The 19054-nt window shown below is 38.9% G+C and overlaps 1 protein-coding gene across 1 annotated transcript in view; it reads right to left on the bottom strand.

Moving 5' to 3' along the window:
• Window positions 1-730: 730 nt before the first annotated feature.
• Window positions 731-19054, bottom strand: part of LOC115152492 (zinc finger protein 2 homolog) — a gene marked incomplete at both ends in the record, with an annotated part of 30815 nt that continues 12491 nt past the window's right edge. Inside the window, one exon of the mRNA XM_029697357.1 lies at window positions 731-1542. Within this exon, the coding sequence (XP_029553217.1) occupies window positions 731-1542 (812 nt within the window). The remainder of the gene's footprint in view (window positions 1543-19054) is intronic.

A 19054-nucleotide genomic window follows, 5' to 3' on the forward strand; every position in this document is an offset into this window, starting at 1 on the left:
ATTTAAATTTAGGGGTCCCTAAACAAAAGAACACAACACTTATTTGTCATAACTCATCGAAATCAATTGTGCCGAGAGGAGGGAGATGAGGTTGCACGTCCTGTTAAAACTAACAGCTCAAAAACACACGGAATCTGGGAATAATGTGTACATCACTGGTTAGAGGACAATTTGTAGAAAACAGCCAGATACATTTTGATTCAAGTGCGTAACCAACGTGGTAAGTGTAACACAACTCTTTTTTTGTTAGTCACTTTTTGTTAAACCTCATAAATAGTAACTCTTTCATTTCAGAGCCTGGATTTTCCCCCTGAGGCTAATATCCATATCATGTTGAAATCAATAGAACAGGGGACAAACGTTTAGGGTTCTACATTGTGACATCACTAAAATACTCCTACTACAATGTTAAAACATTCTACATTGTGACATCATTAAAATACTGCTTCTACAATGTTAAAACATTCTACATTGTGACATCATTAACATACTCCTACTACAATGTTAAAACATTCTACATTGTGACATTATTTCATTGATATCATGAAACAACTCCATCAATTCATTCATGTATTTTCTGATGTTTGATCAGATGTCTTTTATCAGTGAATCTCTTGTCACACTGATCACAGCTATAAGGTTTCTCTCCTGTGTGTATTCTCTGGTGTAGAGTCAGAGAGCCAGATTGAACAAAACTCTTCCCACATTGACCACAGCTATAAGGTTTATCTCCTGTGTGTGTTCTCTGGTGTACAGTCAGAGAGCCAGATGTTATAAAACTCTTCCCACATTGATCACAGCTATAAGGTTTCTCTCCTGTGTGTATTCTCTGGTGTAGAGTCAGAGAGCCAGATGCAGCAAAACTCTTCCCACATTGATCACAGCTATAAGGTTTCTCTCCTGTGTGTATTCTCTGGTATAGAGTCAGAGAGCTAGATGTAGTCAAACTCTTCCCACATTGATCACAGCTATAAGATTTCTCTCCTGTGTGTGTTCTCTGGTGTGATACCAGATAGACAGATCGACCAAAACTCTTCCCACATTGACCACAGCTATAAGGGGTCTCTCCTGTGTGTATTCTCTGGTGTAGAGTCAGAGAGGCAGATGTAGCAAAACTCCTCCCACATTGACCACAGCTATAAGGGGTCTCTCCTGTGTGTATTCTCTGGTGTTGAGTCAGAGGGCCAGATGTTGTAAAACTCTTCCCACATTGATCACAGCTATAAGATTTCTCTCCAGTGTGTGTTCTCTGGTGTAGTGTCAGATGGTAAGATGTAGTAAAACTCTTCCCACATTGATGACAGCTATAAGGTTTCTCTCCTGTGTGTGTTCTCTGGTGCACTGTCAGCTGTCCAGATTGACAAAAGCGCTTCCCACATTGATCACAGCAATAAGGTTTCTCTCCTGTGTGTATTCTCTGGTGTAGTGTCAGATGGCCAGATGTAGTAAAACTCTTCCCACATTGATCACAGCTATAAGATTTCTCTCCTGTGTGTATTCTCTGGTGCACTGTCAGCTTGCCAGATTGACCAAAACTTATCCCTAATTGATCACAGATATAAGGCTTCTCTCCTGTGTGAATTCTCTGATGAATTGTAATGCCTGATGAGGTGAATCTCTTCCCACAGTCAGAGCAGCAGTGAGTTCTCTTCCCTGTGGGTGTCTGCAGGTGTTTATTGAGGTGTTCTGATCTGGAGAGACTCTTCTCTGCCCTGTCATCATCATGAGGTTGTTGAGGCTCCCCAGAGGATCCACGATAGTCACGTCTCTCTCCTGTGTGAACAACAAAGTCAGATAGATGATTTAAGGCCCACAACAGTAGAAATCCACTGTAAAAGGTGATGCCAACAGCGGAGCCATGATGTTGGACAACAATTGTCGTCTGTCAATAATGTTAAAATTATTTGACAATTGTCTTAAAATGAGCAAGAATAGTCATATTTTGTCTTGTTTTCACATTAGTAGTGAAATCGATGATTATAGGCTAGAAATAAGTTAAAGTTGCTGAAATCCTAAGCAGTGTGGCAGACGACGTCTGGTCTCCAATATAGGCCCCTTTCTGTGTTTAATAAAATTGCGGCACGAGGGCGATGCACACGCAATTTGATTGCAGAAACACCTCCCTGCTAATAAGGAAACCACTAGTTATGGATGTAGTATATCTGGTAATGAGGAAACCACTAGTTATGGATGTAGTATATCTGGTAATGAGGAAACCTCTAGTTATGGATGTAGTATATCTGGTAATGAGGAAACCACTAGTTATGGATGTAGTATATCTGGTAATGAGGAAACCACTAGTTATGGATGTAGTATATCTGGTAATGAGGAAACCACTAGTTATGGATGTAGTATATCTGCATGGAGCAAAAAGGTTGAGAAAAGATTTTAGTTTTTCACAATGTATTCTGAATATCACAGCACAAGATCAGGAGTGCTACTCAAGGAAACTCACATTAAGCTCTGTGTCTACTCACTAATTCAGCACCGTGGGGAAAACTCAGGGGAGTTCTCATAGGCTGACAGCAAAAATAGCCTCCTTTTACAGGTTGATTATGAGTGCATTTCACATTACTTTAGATTATAATTGTAAGGCTCGTTTGAATCTCCTGCTTAATATGTTTGTGTTATTGTTGCAAATCAACTGCTTTACACTTAAAAAACACTTCAACCAGTAAAATGCTCTTTGGCTAGCTTTAACATCAGCCTGACAATGAGGGTTTGTACACTAAGTGTTTAACAAATTGACTCATAACTTCACCTAACAATAACATAGACCTACTGTAGGACCCATAGCTTCACCTAACAATAACATAGACCTACTGTAGGACCCATAACTTTATCTAACAACAACATAGACCTACTGTAGGACCCATAACTTTATCTAACAACAACATAGACCTACTGTAGGACCCATAACTTCACCTAACAATAACATAGACCTACTGTAGGACCCATAACTTCCCCTAACAACAACATAGACCTACTGTAGGACCCATAACTTCCCCTAACAACAACATAGACCTACTGTAGGACCCATAGCTTCACCTAACAACAACATAGACCTACTGTAGGACCCATAGCTTCACCTAACAACAACATAGACCTACTGTAGGACCCATAACTTCACCTAACAACAACATAGACCTACTGTAGGACCCATAACTTCACCTAACAACAACATAGACCTAGGACTATATATTTAATATTTCAGGTGAAACATGGAAACTAAAATGTATTTGTCATGACATTTCATAACCAGATCACCAGATCATTTTGTGAATAATCCCACTAGGCTACTCTGTAATGAGTTGTCATTCTAAATGTCCTGAATAAAGGAAAATAGCTCTGTGTGTTGAACAATAGCCTATCCATCAAGGAACAGTTCTCTACACATTATGAGCTAAGTATCTCCGTTTCCAAAAGGACTAACGAGACCCTACAGTAAATCAACCAGACAATAACGCATTATAAACATCAATTTGTTAGGGATGTTGGATCCAACGTGGAGCACGGCATAACTGTCTTTACCAGAGTAATGAATGAAGAAGCACTTTGGTTGATGTTGCATGTCGTGATGTTTGTCATGTGACTGTCATTCAGAAAATGATTTCCTGGATCAGCTGATGATAGTTGAACATGTGACTGTAACTAAACATCTACAGTATTATGTGTAATTATTGAAGAACTGCGTTAATGACAGTATCCATTTGGGTGTCAATAAAGTTAAAGTGACTCTTGGTTAGAACCACTGGATTTAGCAAACTGAAATGATTTAGGATTGATTTATTTTCCTTCAGGGAACAGTAATTATAGTCATAAAGTTACACTCCCTTTCAGTCGGTCAACTTCGGTACAACATACTAAGGGACAATACAATCATTCTCCATGCCGACCCAAACGGATACTAAATGAAACGGCCCCTGGCAGACCACCCAGACCTGACTTCTTCAAGATGTGTCAGTTTTGTCAATTTATTAATTGTCTTTTGTTTGAAACACTCCTGTCAATGTTGAGTAAGGAAGCACACCTGGTTACCCATATAGAAGTAGGACTAGTCTACCTGGTTACACATATAGAAGTAGGACTAGTCTACCTGGTTACACATATAGAAGTAGGACTAGTCTACCTGGTTACACATATAGAAGTAGGACTAGTCTACCTGGCCTGTGTGCAAATGTAGGCCTATAAATGTGCCCGTTTGGGGATGTCTGATAGTATTTCTGATTGTCTTAATGCACCACCACTAATGAGTTGTGGAGCTTTGCACAAATAGCCTACAGCTGTGTCTGTCCCAAACTCACTAGAGCAGGAAACTAACTGAGGGCCTAGAATATTTAGTAAAAAAAAAAAAAAGTAAAAAAATCACACATTAGTTCAACAACTGCAGAGTTTGTGTCCCTGTTTTATAAGATAGTACTCACTGTATTTACTGGTGTTATTCAGATCAATGTCCATGTTTTATTAGATAGTACTCACTGTATTTACTGGTGTTAATCAGATCAATGTCCCTGTTTTATAAGATAGTACTCACTGTATTTACTGGTGTTAATCAGATCAATGTCCCTGTTTTATTAGATAGTACTCACTGTATTTACTGGTGTTAATCAGATCAATGTCCCTGTTTTATAAGATAGTACTCACTGTATTTACTGGTGTTAATCAGATCAATGTCCCTGTTTTATTAGATAGTACTCACTGTATTTACGGGTGTTAATCAGTTCTCCAGTCTTCTCTTCTTCGTCCTCCTCTAATGTGACAGTAATCTCCCCCTCTTCATCCTCCAATCCAAAAACTGCATCTTCCTCCTCTTCTTTCACTGTAACATCCTCCTCCTCTTTCACTCTGAACGCATCTTCTTCTTCGTTCACTGTAACGTCTTTCTCTTCTTCTTTCACTGTAACAGCCTCACCCTCTACTTGTTTTTGTATTGTAACATCCTTCTCTTCCTCCTCCTCTTTCACCAGTCCTTCTTTCTCCGTCCAGCAGACCTCTTCTTTAACAGGAGGAGAGTAGCTTAGTGAACTCATGGTCGGAGATAATAGCTAGTTAGCATTAGCGACTAGACTAGTGCTAACTTAACCAGCCAGCTAGCTGACTTACAACGTAAATAGTACATAAAATGTAGTACTATGTTTAAATCACAGTGGCAATTAAACCACGAAATTGTCCAAACAGCTTGAATGTTCCGACTTTGTCGGCTAGCGAGCTACCGAGGTGGCTGCAGTTGTTGAAGAAGCGTTCCGTCCACCAGATTATACGTCACACTAGAAACATCGCCTGAAAGACACATATCGCCATCTGCTGTCTGGAGGGAGGAAACGCAGTTGAGGAGGGAAAACTATTTTTATTCTTCATTGAATTATAATATTATAAAGCAGTTTAGGGAAACGTTTTTTTCTCTCTATTAAATATTAATATTATATCAACACGTACAAAGAGTAACAAGTGTTGTTTGATTAATTCAGATTTTTTATGAAAATTTAAAACAAACTTAACCTCTACTTCACATCTGTATTTCTGATTAAGAAGCAAATGATTATATATCAAAATAAGCACCTAGTTATTGATACCCTTGATAAAGATGAGCAAAAATTACTGTATGAAATAAATAAATAAACTTTACCAGGATATTTTAGCCCAAAACCTGGTTACCTCTCTGCTAGGAGGCTGAAACTTGGCCATAAGTGGATCTTCCAGCAAGACACATCAACATCCATGAAGAAATGGTTAATTGGGCACAAAAGCAACATTTTCAATGGCTTTCTCAGACTTCGGACTTGAACTCCATTGAAAACCTGTGGTTTGAATTGAACAGGGCAGTACATAAGCGCAGACTAAATCAATCAAGGACCTGGAGAGATTCTGTATGTGTTCTCTAATCTCATAAAACATTTCAGTGTCATTATCCTCCCAAGGGGAGAGTGCTGGAGAATTAAAAACATGGGTGGCAATAATTCAGACCCCTACATTTTGAGAATTACATGTTAAACTAAATCTCTTTCTCTGAGCAATTGTATTAGTATAAAATGATATAATTTCCCTTTATTTTGGTGACACAATACATCATATTGATGTCTATAATGAACAGACTAGGTCTATACTGCTGCTACATGGTGTAACAATACATCATGTAGATGTATATAATGAACAGACTAGGTCTATACTGCTCCTACATGGTGTAACAATACATCATGTAGATGTATATAATGAACAGACTAGGTCTATACTGCTCCTACATGGTGTAACAATACATCATGTAGATGTATATAATGAACAGACTAGGTCTATACTGCTCCTACATGGTGTAACAATACATCATGTAGATGTATATAATGAACAGACTAGGTCTATACTGCTCCTACATGGTGTAACAATACATCATGTAGATGTATATAATGAACAGACTAGATCTATACTGCTCCTACATGGTGTAACAATACATCATGTAGATGTATATAATGAACAGACTAGGTCTATTCTGCTCCTACATGGTGTTTCAATACATCATGTAGATGTATATTTACATTTACATTTACATTTTAGTCATTTAGCAGACGCTCTTATCCAGAGCGACTTACAGTAGTGGTCTATACTGCTCCTACATGGTGTAACAATACATCATGTAGATGTATATAATGAACAGACTAGATCTATACTGCTCCTACATGGTGTAACAATACATCATGTAGATGTATATAATGAACAGACTAGGTCTATTCTGCTCCTACATGGTGTTTCAATACATCATGTAGATGTATATAATGAACAGACTAGGTCTATACTGCTCCTACATGGTGTAACAATACATCATGTAGATGTATATAATGAACAGACTAGGTCTATACTGCTCCTACATGGTGTAACAATACATCATGTAGATGTATATAATGAACAGACTAGGTCTATACTGCTCCTACATGGTGTAACAATACATCATGTAGATGTATATAATGAACAGACTAGGTCTATACTGCTCCTACATGGTGTAACAATACATCATGTAGATATATACTACTGTTCAAAAGTCTGGGATCACTTAGAAATGTCCTTGTTTTTTAAAGAAAGCACATTTTTCACCCATTAAAATAATAATAAAATTGATCAGAAATACAGTGTAGACATTGTTAATGTTGTAAAAAATATTACAATTTTTTTTTTTTAACAAATTCACCTTTATCTAACCAGGTGACCAGTTGAGAACAAGTTCTCATTTACATCTGCGACCTGGCCAAGATAAAGCAAAGCAGTACGACACAAACAACAACTTGTTCTTTAACAAAGCTTTTGTAAACAGTGTTGTTGCATAACAATAAGGCAGTAGAACAACAATAATCATCACCCTCTTGACCAATCTTCCCTCCCCTTAACATTGGGTTTGATTCAGACCCTGTCAGTGTACCAGGTGGACATTGGGTTGATTCAGACCCTGTCAGTGTACCAGGTGGACATTGGGTTGATTCAGACCCTGCCAGTGTACCAGGTGGACATTGGGTTTGATTCAGACCCTGCCAGTGTACCAGGTGGACATTGGGTGGATTCAGACCCTGTCAGTGTACCAGATGGACATTGGGGTTGATTCAGACCCTGTCAGTGTACCAGGTGGACATTGGGTTTGATTCAGACCCTGCCAGTGTACCAGGTGGACATTGGGTTTGATTCAGACCCTGTCAGTGTACCAGGTGGACATTGGGTTTAATTCAGACCCTGCCAGTGTACCAGGTGGACATTGGGTTTGATTCAGACCCTGCCAGTGTACCAGATGGACATTGGGTTGATTCAGAACCTGCCAGTGTACCAGGTGGACATTGGGTTTGATTCAGACCCTGCCAGTGTGCCATGTGGACATTGGGTTTGATTCAGACCCTGTCAGTGTGCCAGGTGGACATTGGGTTTGATTCAGACCCTGCCAGCATGGCCAGAAATGTATTCCAAGGTCAGTAACTTATAACCACAGAACCACCCCAGACCTTTCATGCATCACTAAAAACACCTAAGTATTAGATTTACTGCCATGGTCTAGTATGTCACTGCATCAGACACCAGTCAAAATGCTGGCTGAGGTACTAGTAAAACATGACATATTATTTCCATACCATTCACAATGCTGGCTGAGGTACGAGTAAAACATGACATATTATTTCCTAACCATTCACAATGCTAGCTGAGGTACGAGTAAAACATGACATATTATTTCCTAACCATTCACAATGCTGGCTGAGGTACGAGTAAAACATGACATATTATTTCCTAACCATTCACAATGCTGGCTGAGGTACTAGTAAAACATGACATATTATTTCCTAACCATTCACAATGCTGGCTGAGGTACGAGTAAAACATGACATATTATTTCCTAACCATTCACAATGCTGGCTGAGGTACGAGTAAAACATGAAATATTATTTCCTAATTGTAAAAAAATCCCCACTCCTTAATCAACTAGTCTCCCACTGTTTAACCAGAATAACAGGAGTTGTGTCCTTCAAACTGTTAGATTGTTAGTCCAATAGAATATTCAGCTACTTAGATGTCATGTATTGTCATGTTATGCTCACTATAAGAAGTCCTGAATGTATTTTAATGCCTGGAGGGGATGTGTTAATTCATAACCCATCATGTATACCTGTTAATTCATTTCCCATCATTTATACCTGTTAATTCATAACCCATCATTTATACCTGTTAATTTATAACCCATCATTTATACCTGTTAATTCATAACCCATCATTTATACCTGTTAATTCATAACCCATCATTTATACCTGTTAGTTCATAACCCATCATTTATACCTGTTCATTTATAACCCATCATTTATACCTGTTAGTTCATAACCCATAATTTATACCTGTTAGTTCATAACCCATCATTTATACCTGTTAATTCATAACTCATCATTTATAGCTGTTAATTCATAACCCATCATTTATACCTGTTAGTTCATAACCCATCATTTATACCTGTTAATTCATAACTCATCATTTATAGCTGTTAATTCATAAACCATCATTTATACCTGTTAATTCATAACCCATCATTTATACCTGTTAATTCAGGGGCGGTTCAGGCAGGCTGGCACGCTCCCTAACCATACTCGGCAGGAACTCATGGGGATCCATAATAAACCCCAGGAAGAGTAGCTGCTGCCTTGACAGGAACTAACGGGATCCATAATAAACCCCAGGAAGAGTAGCTGCTGCCTTGGCAGGAACTAATGGGTATCCTTAATAAACCCCAAGAAGAGTAGCTGCTGCCTTGACATGAACTAATGGGGATCCATAATAAACCCCAGGAAGAGTATCTGCTGCCTTGGCAGGAACTCATGGGGATCCATAATAAACCCCAGGAAGAGTAGCTGCTGCCTTGGCAGGAACTAATGGGGATCCATTATAAACCCCAGGAAGACTAGTTGCTGCCTTGGCAGGAACTAATGGGGATCCATAATCAATACAAATACTTGTATCAATATATTTGTGTCTCTTTACTCTCGGATTCTAAAATGCTAATTAGCATCAAAGTAGATGACATGCAAGACTACAAATCCCTGCAAGCTCCTGCATGTCATCTCTAGCCAACACCTTTCACAGAACAATTCACTGAATTGTCCATTGAAATACATTTTGACAATTTAATTATTGCTACATTAAGGCCTGATTGCTGGAGTGCTGCAGAGATGGTTGTCCTTCTGGAAGGTTCTCCCATCTCCACAGAGGAACTCTGGAGCTCTGTCAGAGTGAACATCAGGTTCTTGTTCACCTCCCTGACCAAGGCCCTTCTCCCCCGATTTCTCAGTTTGGCCGGGCGGCCAGCTCTAGGAAGAGTCTTGGTGGTTCCAAACTTCTTCCATTTAAGAATGTTGGAGGCCAGTGTGTTCTTGGGTACCTTCAATGCTGAAGACATTTTTTGGTTCCTTTCCCCAGATCTGTGCCTTGACACAATCCTGTCTCAGAGCAATGTGGACAATTCCTTTGACCTCATGGCTTGGTTTTTGCTCTGACATGCACTGTAAACTGTGGGACCTTATATAGACAGTTGTGTGCCTTTCCAAATCATGTCCAATCAATTGAATTTACCACAAGTGGACTCCAAGTTGTAGAAACATTTCAAGGAAGATCAATTGAATCAGGATGCATCTGATCTCAATTTCGAGTCTCATAGCAAAGGGTCTGAATACTTAAGTAAATACATTTGTAAAAATGTTTTTTAAAAATGATTTTGTTTTGTCATTATGGGGTATTGATTATTCAATTATAAAATTATTCAACTTTAGAATAAGGCTGTAATGTAACTAAATGTTTAAAAAGTGAAGGGGTCTGAATACTTAATGAATGCACTGTATACCCCTTGCAGTTTTGTACACAGTCATGTGATCCGTGGTATAGAAGAGTCCAATCTTAGGAGAGTACATGGGAGGCACTATACTGTGTGTCTGCATGTGTCTATCTGGTTAAAACCACTGTTACAGGAGCCCCTCCACCCTCTGGTGGGATGGATCATGTCTACAGAGAAACCTAGATTCAAATACTTAGATTTGTGTGTATTGGGTATATGTTGTGAAATTGTTAGATATTACTTATTAGATATTACTGCACTGTCGGAGCTAGAAACACAAGCATTTCACTACACCCACAAAAACATCTGCTAAACACGTGTATGTGACCAATAAAATGTGATTTTGTTTTGAAATAAACGTCCTATTTATCAAAGATGCTTTTGGCTGGAGTCAAACTGGCTCCAAAGGATTTGAATTTGTTAAAAGTCCATATTGATACAGAAACACTAAACCATGATATAGATTTCTTAAGAACAAGTTGATTGACAAAGTCATGAAAATTTGGAAGAATTGAATAAACCACATTTTGTCTATGATAAAAGATATGCCTCTGGGGTCAAAATGATCCATGTCAGAAGTATGGTTCAATGCAAATATGAAGTGGGTGTAAAGTTTGTTTTAAATTCTCACTCATTAAAAACGAATCAATCAACACATGCTTCTCTTTGAACGACTTAATATAATATTAATATTTTATGAAATAAATGAAAAATAAACGTTTGGTTCCTCAACTGCGTTGCCCTCCAGTCAGCAGATGGCGATGTGCGTCTTTTAGGTTCAGGCGATGCTGCCAGTGTGACGTATAATCTAGTGGACGGGACGCTCCTTCAACAACAACAGCTAGTCAGACACCTCGGTAGCTTTCTAGCAAACATAGCTACAACATTCACGCTCTTTACACTGTTTTGGTGTATATTAGTCGCTGTGTATTAAACACACTTCTGTCGTATGTACTTGTTGGCCCATTTAATTATATATTTACGTTGTTTGTCAGCTAGCTGGTTTGCTAAGTTAGCTTAGAACTAGGCTAGTCGCTAATGCTAGCTAGCTAACATCTCCGACCATGAGTTCACTAAGCTACTCTCCTCCTGATAAAGAAGAGGAGGTCTGCTGGACGGAGGAAGAAACTCTGGTGAAAGAGGAGGAGGAAGAGAAAGATGTTACAATACAAAAACAAGTAGAGGGTGAGGCTGTTACCGTGAAAGAAGAAGAGAAAGACGTTTCAGTGAAAGAAGAGGAAGACGCGTTCAGAGTGAAAGAGGAGGAGGATGTTACAGTAAAAGAAGAGGAGGAAGCAGTTTTCGGAGTGAAAGAGGAGGAGGGGGAGATGACTGTCACATTGGAGGAAGAAGAGGAGGTTGGAGATCTGTTTAACACCAGTAAGTACCGTCTCTGCAGTCGTTGAACCAATATGCAGTAAAGGGTTCTACACTTTAATGTTGTTCTGTAGGAATGGCTGAAGCTACACTGTAACGTGTAGAACTTCAAGAGTGGACCATCAACAAAACGTTAACAATTGATCAAATGCATCCAATGACAATGCCTGAAATACTGTAGTCCTCAATATCTCCTATTAGATTAGCCCAAGATGTTCTCTTAAAGGGGCAATCAGTAGTTGTTACATCCATTTTGGGACTTATACATTAATTATATGTACCCATTGTTTCTTGAAGAATTCACTTATAAATGCCTCATGAGCTTAGTTCAACTGTCGTACCCCATCAGAACCCAAAATATAAGCTTTTATTTGCTCCAGTGTTTGTCAGTAAATATAAACAAACACTGTATATCCTCAAAACATGGTTAAAACTATAATGTTGATATCATGGATGGTTACATTTCTCCAGCCCCATCCCTCAGCTTTTTACCGAAACAGGCAGGGAGTACGCTTTGTTATTGTTTCTACTGCTGACTGCTGCCCCCGTTACTCCTCAAGGTCCAAGGACTGTATGCTATATTCAGAGGTAGACTGGCTCTGGCAGCTAAAACAGTCTAATATTCCATCTAAATGTGACTCGATTCTCAATTGCGATATGTTTCTAGAAACATAAATTGCTGTACTTTCATGTCACATCAACATCATTTCACACAATACTTAAATATCACATCAAAATAATTTCATACAATACTTTCATATCACATCAAAATAGGTAACCAGTTGCGACGCCCCAAACGGTAAACCAAATTTGTTTCTCGTCATTTCTCCTCCTTCCTTCAGGATTCTTTTTCTTCTTTGGACTTCATATGGCGGTTGGCAACCAACTTTAAGGTGCATTACCACCACCAACTGGACTGGAGTGTGGACCTCAGTTCATCTTTCAATCACCCACGTGGGTATATACCAAGACAGTCATGAAGAGGGCACAACAAAACCTTTTCCGCCTCGGGAGACTGAAAAGATTTGGCATGGGTCCCCAGATCCTCAAAAGGTAATACAGCTGCACCATCGAGAGCATCCTGACCGGTTGCATCACCACCTGGTATGGCAACTGCTTGGCATCTGACCGTAAGGCGCTACAGAGGGTAGTGCGAATGGCCCAGTACATCACTGTGGCCAAGCTTCCTGCCATCCAGGACCTATATAATAGGCGGTGTCAGAGGAAAGCCCACAGAATTGTCAGAGACTCCAGTCACCCAAGTTGTAAACTGTTTTCTCTGCCACCGCACGGCAAGCGGTACAGGAGCGCCAAGTCTAGGACCAAAAACCTTCTCAACAGCTTCTACCCCCAAGCCATAAGACTGCTGAACAATTCATAAAATTGCCACTGGACAATTTACATTGACCCCCCTCCCTTTTGTGCACTGCTGCTACTCGCTGGTTGTTTGTTACCTATGCATAGTCACTACACCCCCACCTTCATGTACAGATTACCTCAACTAGCCTGTACCCCCACACACTGACTCGGTACCGGTGCCCCCTGTATCTAGCCTCGTTATTGTTATTCTCATTGTGTTACTTTTTATTATTACTTTTTATTTTAGTCTACTTGGTAAATATTTTCTTCTTGAACTGCACTGTTGGTTAAGGGCGTGTAAGTAAAGCATTTCACGGTAAAGTCTAAGTTGGTGTCTTGACGGATTTGTAAAAAAACGGTTTGTCATAAAACACTATATATATATTTTTTAAATGTTGCTGACACCCCTCCCCAGAGGTGTCTCATTGGGAATTAGATTTGATTACAAATCGCCCGTCTGTTACCACAGAAGGGTTCTGTCTGTCCCATTCCCAGCTAGGGTACGAGGCGCTTTGTCACCAGTACCTATGACTGGTTGATAGGTGAAACCTCCATGCTTATTATATAAAAAGTAATTAGGGGGAAACTATTTAGTAAACTGAAATAAAATAAGAAACCTGTTTGAAAAATGAAAACTATTCCAAAACTATCTTTGACTCAAACTAAAATAGCCTAAAATAATAACCAGCATGAATTATGTTCAGTTTGAATAATTTATATCTTAACTTTGGGCAAAAATAGAATTGGGTTTTAAATATTTTTGTGGTTTTAAAGCTTCTGAATCTGGTGGCTGGTAAATGCTGCCATGGGATGGCAATGTTTCAAATAGACCTAGCTTGTGTGTCATTATCACAAGCTATCACCAGAAATACTTCAAGAAATTAGGATATTGGAAACTCCTTTCAATTCGTATTAACATCTTAAAGACAAGAACATTGGCATTAATTACCCTCTGTGAACAAGAAGCACAACATTACAAATATTTTCAGAGACGTGAGATAATTAACTTGTTCTCTATAATATCGTATAGCTTTGCAATCGTAACAAGCAGACCAGAGAATCTTGTTTCTCATGGTCTTAGAGTCCTTAAGGTGCCTTTTGTCAAACTCCAAGCAGGCTGTCATGTTCCTTTTACTGAGGAGTGGTTTCCATCTGGCCATTCTACCATAAAGGTCTGATTGGTGGAGTGCTGCAGAGATGGTTGTCCTTCCGGAAGGTTCTCCCATCTCCATAGATAAACTCTGGAGCGCTGTCAGAGTGACCATCAGGTTTTTGGTCACCTCCCTGACCAAGGCCCTTCTCCCCCAATTGCTTAGTTTGGCCGGGTGACCCAGCTCTTGGAAGAGTATTCCATTTAAGAATGATGGAGGCCACTGTGTTCTTGGGGACCTTCAATGCTGCATAATTTTTTGGGGAACCTTTCCCCAGATCTATGCCTCGACACACTCCTGTCTTGGAGCTCTACGGACAATTCCTTCGACCTCATTGCTTGGTTTTTGCTCTGACATGCACTGTCAACTCTGGGACCTTATATAGACAGGTGTGTGCCTTCCCAAATCATGTCCAATCAATTGAATTTACCACAGGTGGACTCCGAACAAGTTGTAGATACATCTCAAGGATGATTAATGGAAACAGGATGCACCTGAAAGCAATTTCGAGTCTCATAGCAAAGGGTCTGAATACCTAAGTAAATAAGTATTTTAGTTTTTTTTACCTGATTTCACTTTTTCATTATTGTGTGTTGATTAATGAGGATTCTATTGTGTGTTGATTAATGAGGATTATATTGTGTGTAGATTAATGAGGATTCTATTGTGTGTAGATTAATGAGGATTCTATTGTGTGTTGATTAATGAGGATTCTATTGTGTGTAGATTAATGAGGATTCTATTGTGTTGATTAATGAGGATTCTATTGTGTGTTGATTAATGGTTGGTTTCTCAAATGATTGCTCATTTGCACCCCAGTATCTGAACTTGCACATTCATCTTCTGCACATCCTACCATTCCAGTGTTTAATTGCTATATTGTAATTACTTTGCCACCATGGCCTATTTATTGCTTTACCTCCCTTATCCTACCTCATTTGCACATGCTATATATAGATTTTTCTACTGCATTATTGATTGTATGTTTGTTTGTTCCATGTGTAACTCTGTGTTGTTGTTTGTGTCGAAGTGCTTTGCTTTATCTTGGTCAGGTCGCAGTTGCAAATGAGAACTTGTTCTCAACTAGCCTACCTGGTTAAATAAAGGTTAAATAAAAAATTTAAAAAACAGTTGACCGACTAAAAAGGGACTTTAAGACTATAATTACTGTTCCCTGAAGGAGGGAAACGAGGTACAACACCTGTTTGGCCCTGCCCTTTCCTGGGTCGGTGAATAGCTGTATTAACTTAAAGGAATGAATCTCACCCTCACGCTCATCACCTGTTGAAGGCGGGGCACGTATTTAATAGTTTGTTGTACCTAGTTTCCCTCCTTCAGGGAACAGTAGTTATAGTCATAACGTGTGGATTTAATAGTATGTTGTACCTTGTTTCCCGCCTTCAGAGAACAGTAGTTATAGTCATAATGTTAAGCTTGTCATATGATGAACTTCAGCTTAAATACTGGATCTTGCTGTCAGACTTCTTGTTTTTTGAAATTAAGTGGCTTTTTATGTTACGCTGGGAAAACAGTTTTCGTGGGCACAGAAATCCAAAATCATTTCAGTTTGCTAAATCCAATGGTTCTAACCTAGAGTCACCTTAACCTCTGGAGGTGGGACGCTATCGTCCCACCCACGGTTCACACTATTCAACGGCCAGTGAAAAATCAGAGCGCCAAATTCAAAACCACAAAATGTCAGAATTCAAAGTTCTCAAACATAGGACTATTTTACACCATTTTATAGATACACTTCTCCTGAATCGAACCACTTTGTCCGATTTCAAAAAGGCTTTACAGCGAAAGCAAACATTAGATTATGTTAGGAGAGTTCATAGACACAAATAACCACACAGCCATTTTCCAAGCAACTAGATGCATCACAAATACCCAAAACACAGCTAAATGAAGCACTAACCTTTGACAATCTTCATCAGATGACACTCCTAGGACATCATGTTACATAATACATGCATTTTTTGTTCGATCAAGTTCATATTTATATCCATAAACCCCATTTTACATTGGCGCGCGACGTTCAGAAAATATTTTGCTTCCAATACTGCCGGTGAATCAGCACAACAATTTACAAAAATACTCGTCATAAACGTTGATAAAATATTAAACTGTCATTCAAAGAATTATAGATGAACATCTCCTTTATGCTAACGCTGTGACAGATTTCAAATAAGCTTCAAGAGGAAAGCACACTTTGCAATATTCTGAGTACTGCGCTCAGAAAAATACACTAGGCAATACAGATACCCGCCATTTTGGAGTCATCTAAAATATTAAATAGCATTAGAAATATTCACTTACCTTTGATCTTCATCAGAAGGCACTTCCAGGAATCCCAGGTCCACAATAAATGTTGCTTTGTTCGATAAAGTCCATCATTTATGTTCAAATAGCTCCTTGTTGTTAGCGCATTCAGTTAGCTACTCCAAGTGTAGGATGCGCGCTGAAAATGTCACGACGAAAAGTAAAAAAGTTCTATTTACGTTCGTTCAAACGTTGTATAGCATCAATCTTTAGGGCCTTTATAACGTGAAACTTCTGTAATATTCCAACCGGACGAGTCTTGAAAAACGTTTTGGAACACAGCTACCTCTCACGTGAATGCGCGCCAATGAACTGATGTCCTTCCCTGGGTCACCAACTTCCCCACCTTCTTGTTTGCTCTCTGTTCATCATAGATGCCTCAAACAACTTTCTAAAGACTGTTGACATCTAGTGGAAGCCCTAGGAAGTGCAAAATGAACCCTAAGTCACTGTGTGTTCGATTGGCAATGACTTGAAAGGACTACAAGCACCAGAATTCTCACTTCCTGGTTAGATTTTTCTCAGGTTTTTGCCTGCCATATGAGTTATGTTATACTCACAGACATCATTCAAACAGTTTTAGAAACTTCAGAGTGTTTTCTATCCAAATCTACTAATAATATGCATATTCTAGTTCCTGGGCTCGAGTAGTAGGCCGATTAATTTGGGTACGTTTTTCATCCGGCCGTGAAAATACTGCCCCCTATCCTAGAGGTTAACTTTATTGACAACACCCAAATGGATACTGTCATTAATGTGGTTCTTCAATAATTACACATAATTCTTAATACTGTAGCTGTTTAGCTAGTCACATGTTCAACTGTCATCAGCTGATCCAGGAACTGAATGCCAGTCAAATGACAAACATCACGACATAGATATATTTGTTGTTAGGTGAAGTTAGGGGTCCTACAGTAGGTCTATGTTGTTGTTAGGTGAAGTTATGGGCCAATTTGGCAAACACTCATTGTAAGGCTGATGGAAAAGCCAGAGAGCATTTTACTTGTTGAAGTATAAAGCAGTTGATTTGCAATGATGACACAAACATTATATTAAGCAGGACATTCAAACAAGCCTTACAATTATAATCCAAAGTAGTGTGAAATGCACTCATAAGCAACCTGGAAATGGAGGTTACTCCCCTGAGTTTTACCCCATTCACATTCAGAATACATTGTAAGAAACTAAAATCTTTGCTCACCATTTTTGCTCCTGGCAGATATACTACATCCATAACTAGTGGTTTCCTCATTACCAGATTTACTACATCCATAACTAGTGGTTTCCTCATTACCAGATATACTACATCCATAACTAGTGGTTTCCTCATTACCAGATATACTACATCCATAACTAGTGGTTTCCTCATTACCAGATATACTACATCCGTAACTAGTGGTTTCCTCATTACCAGATATACTACATCCGTAACTAGTGGTTTCCTCATTACCAGATATACTACATCCATAACTAGTGGTTTCCTCATTACCAGATATACTACATCCATAACTAGTGGTTTCCTCATTACCAGATATACTACATCTATAACTAGTGGTTTCCTCATTACCAGATATACTACATCCATAACTAGTGGTTTCCTCATTACCAGATATACTACATCCATAACTAGTGGTTTCCTCATTACCAGATATACTACATCCATAACTAGCGGTTTCCTCATTAGCAGATATACTACATCCATAACTAGCGGTTTCCTCATTACCAGATATACTACATCCATAACTAGTGGTTTCCTCATTACCAGATATACTACATCCATAACTAGTGGTTTCCTCATTACCAGATATACTACATCCATAACTAGTGGTTTCCTCATTACCAGATATACTACATCCATAACTAGTGGTTTCCTCATTACCAGATATACTACATCCATAACTAGTGGTTTCCTCATTACCAGATATACTACATCCATAACTAGTGGTTTCCTCATTACCAGATATACTACATCCATAACTAGTGGTTTCCTCATTACCAGATATACTACATCCATAACTAGTGGTTTCCTCATTACCAGATATACTACATCCATAACTAGCGGTTTCCTCATTACCAGATATACTACATCCATAACTAGCGGTTTCCTCATTACCAGATATACTACATCCATAACTAGCGGTTTCCTCATTACCAGATATACTACATCCATAACTAGTGGTTTCCTCATTAGCAGATATACTACATCCATAACTAGTGGTTTCCTCATTACCAGATATACTACATCCATAACTAGTGGTTTCCTCATTACCAGATATACTACATCCATAACTAGTGGTTTCCTCATTACCAGATATACTACATCCATAACCAGTGGTTTCTTCATTAGCAGGGAGGTGTTTCTGCAATCAAATTGTGTGCGCATTGCCCTCGTGCTGCAATTTTAGCAAACACAGAAAGGGTCCCATATTGGAGACCAAAAGTCGTCTGGCACACTGCTTAGGATTTCAACAACTTTAATAACTTATTTCTAGTTACTACTAATTTGAAAAC

Source organism: Salmo trutta, chromosome 17, assembly GCF_901001165.1.
Source record: "Salmo trutta chromosome 17, fSalTru1.1, whole genome shotgun sequence".
Lineage (NCBI taxonomy): Eukaryota > Metazoa > Chordata > Actinopteri > Salmoniformes > Salmonidae > Salmo > Salmo trutta.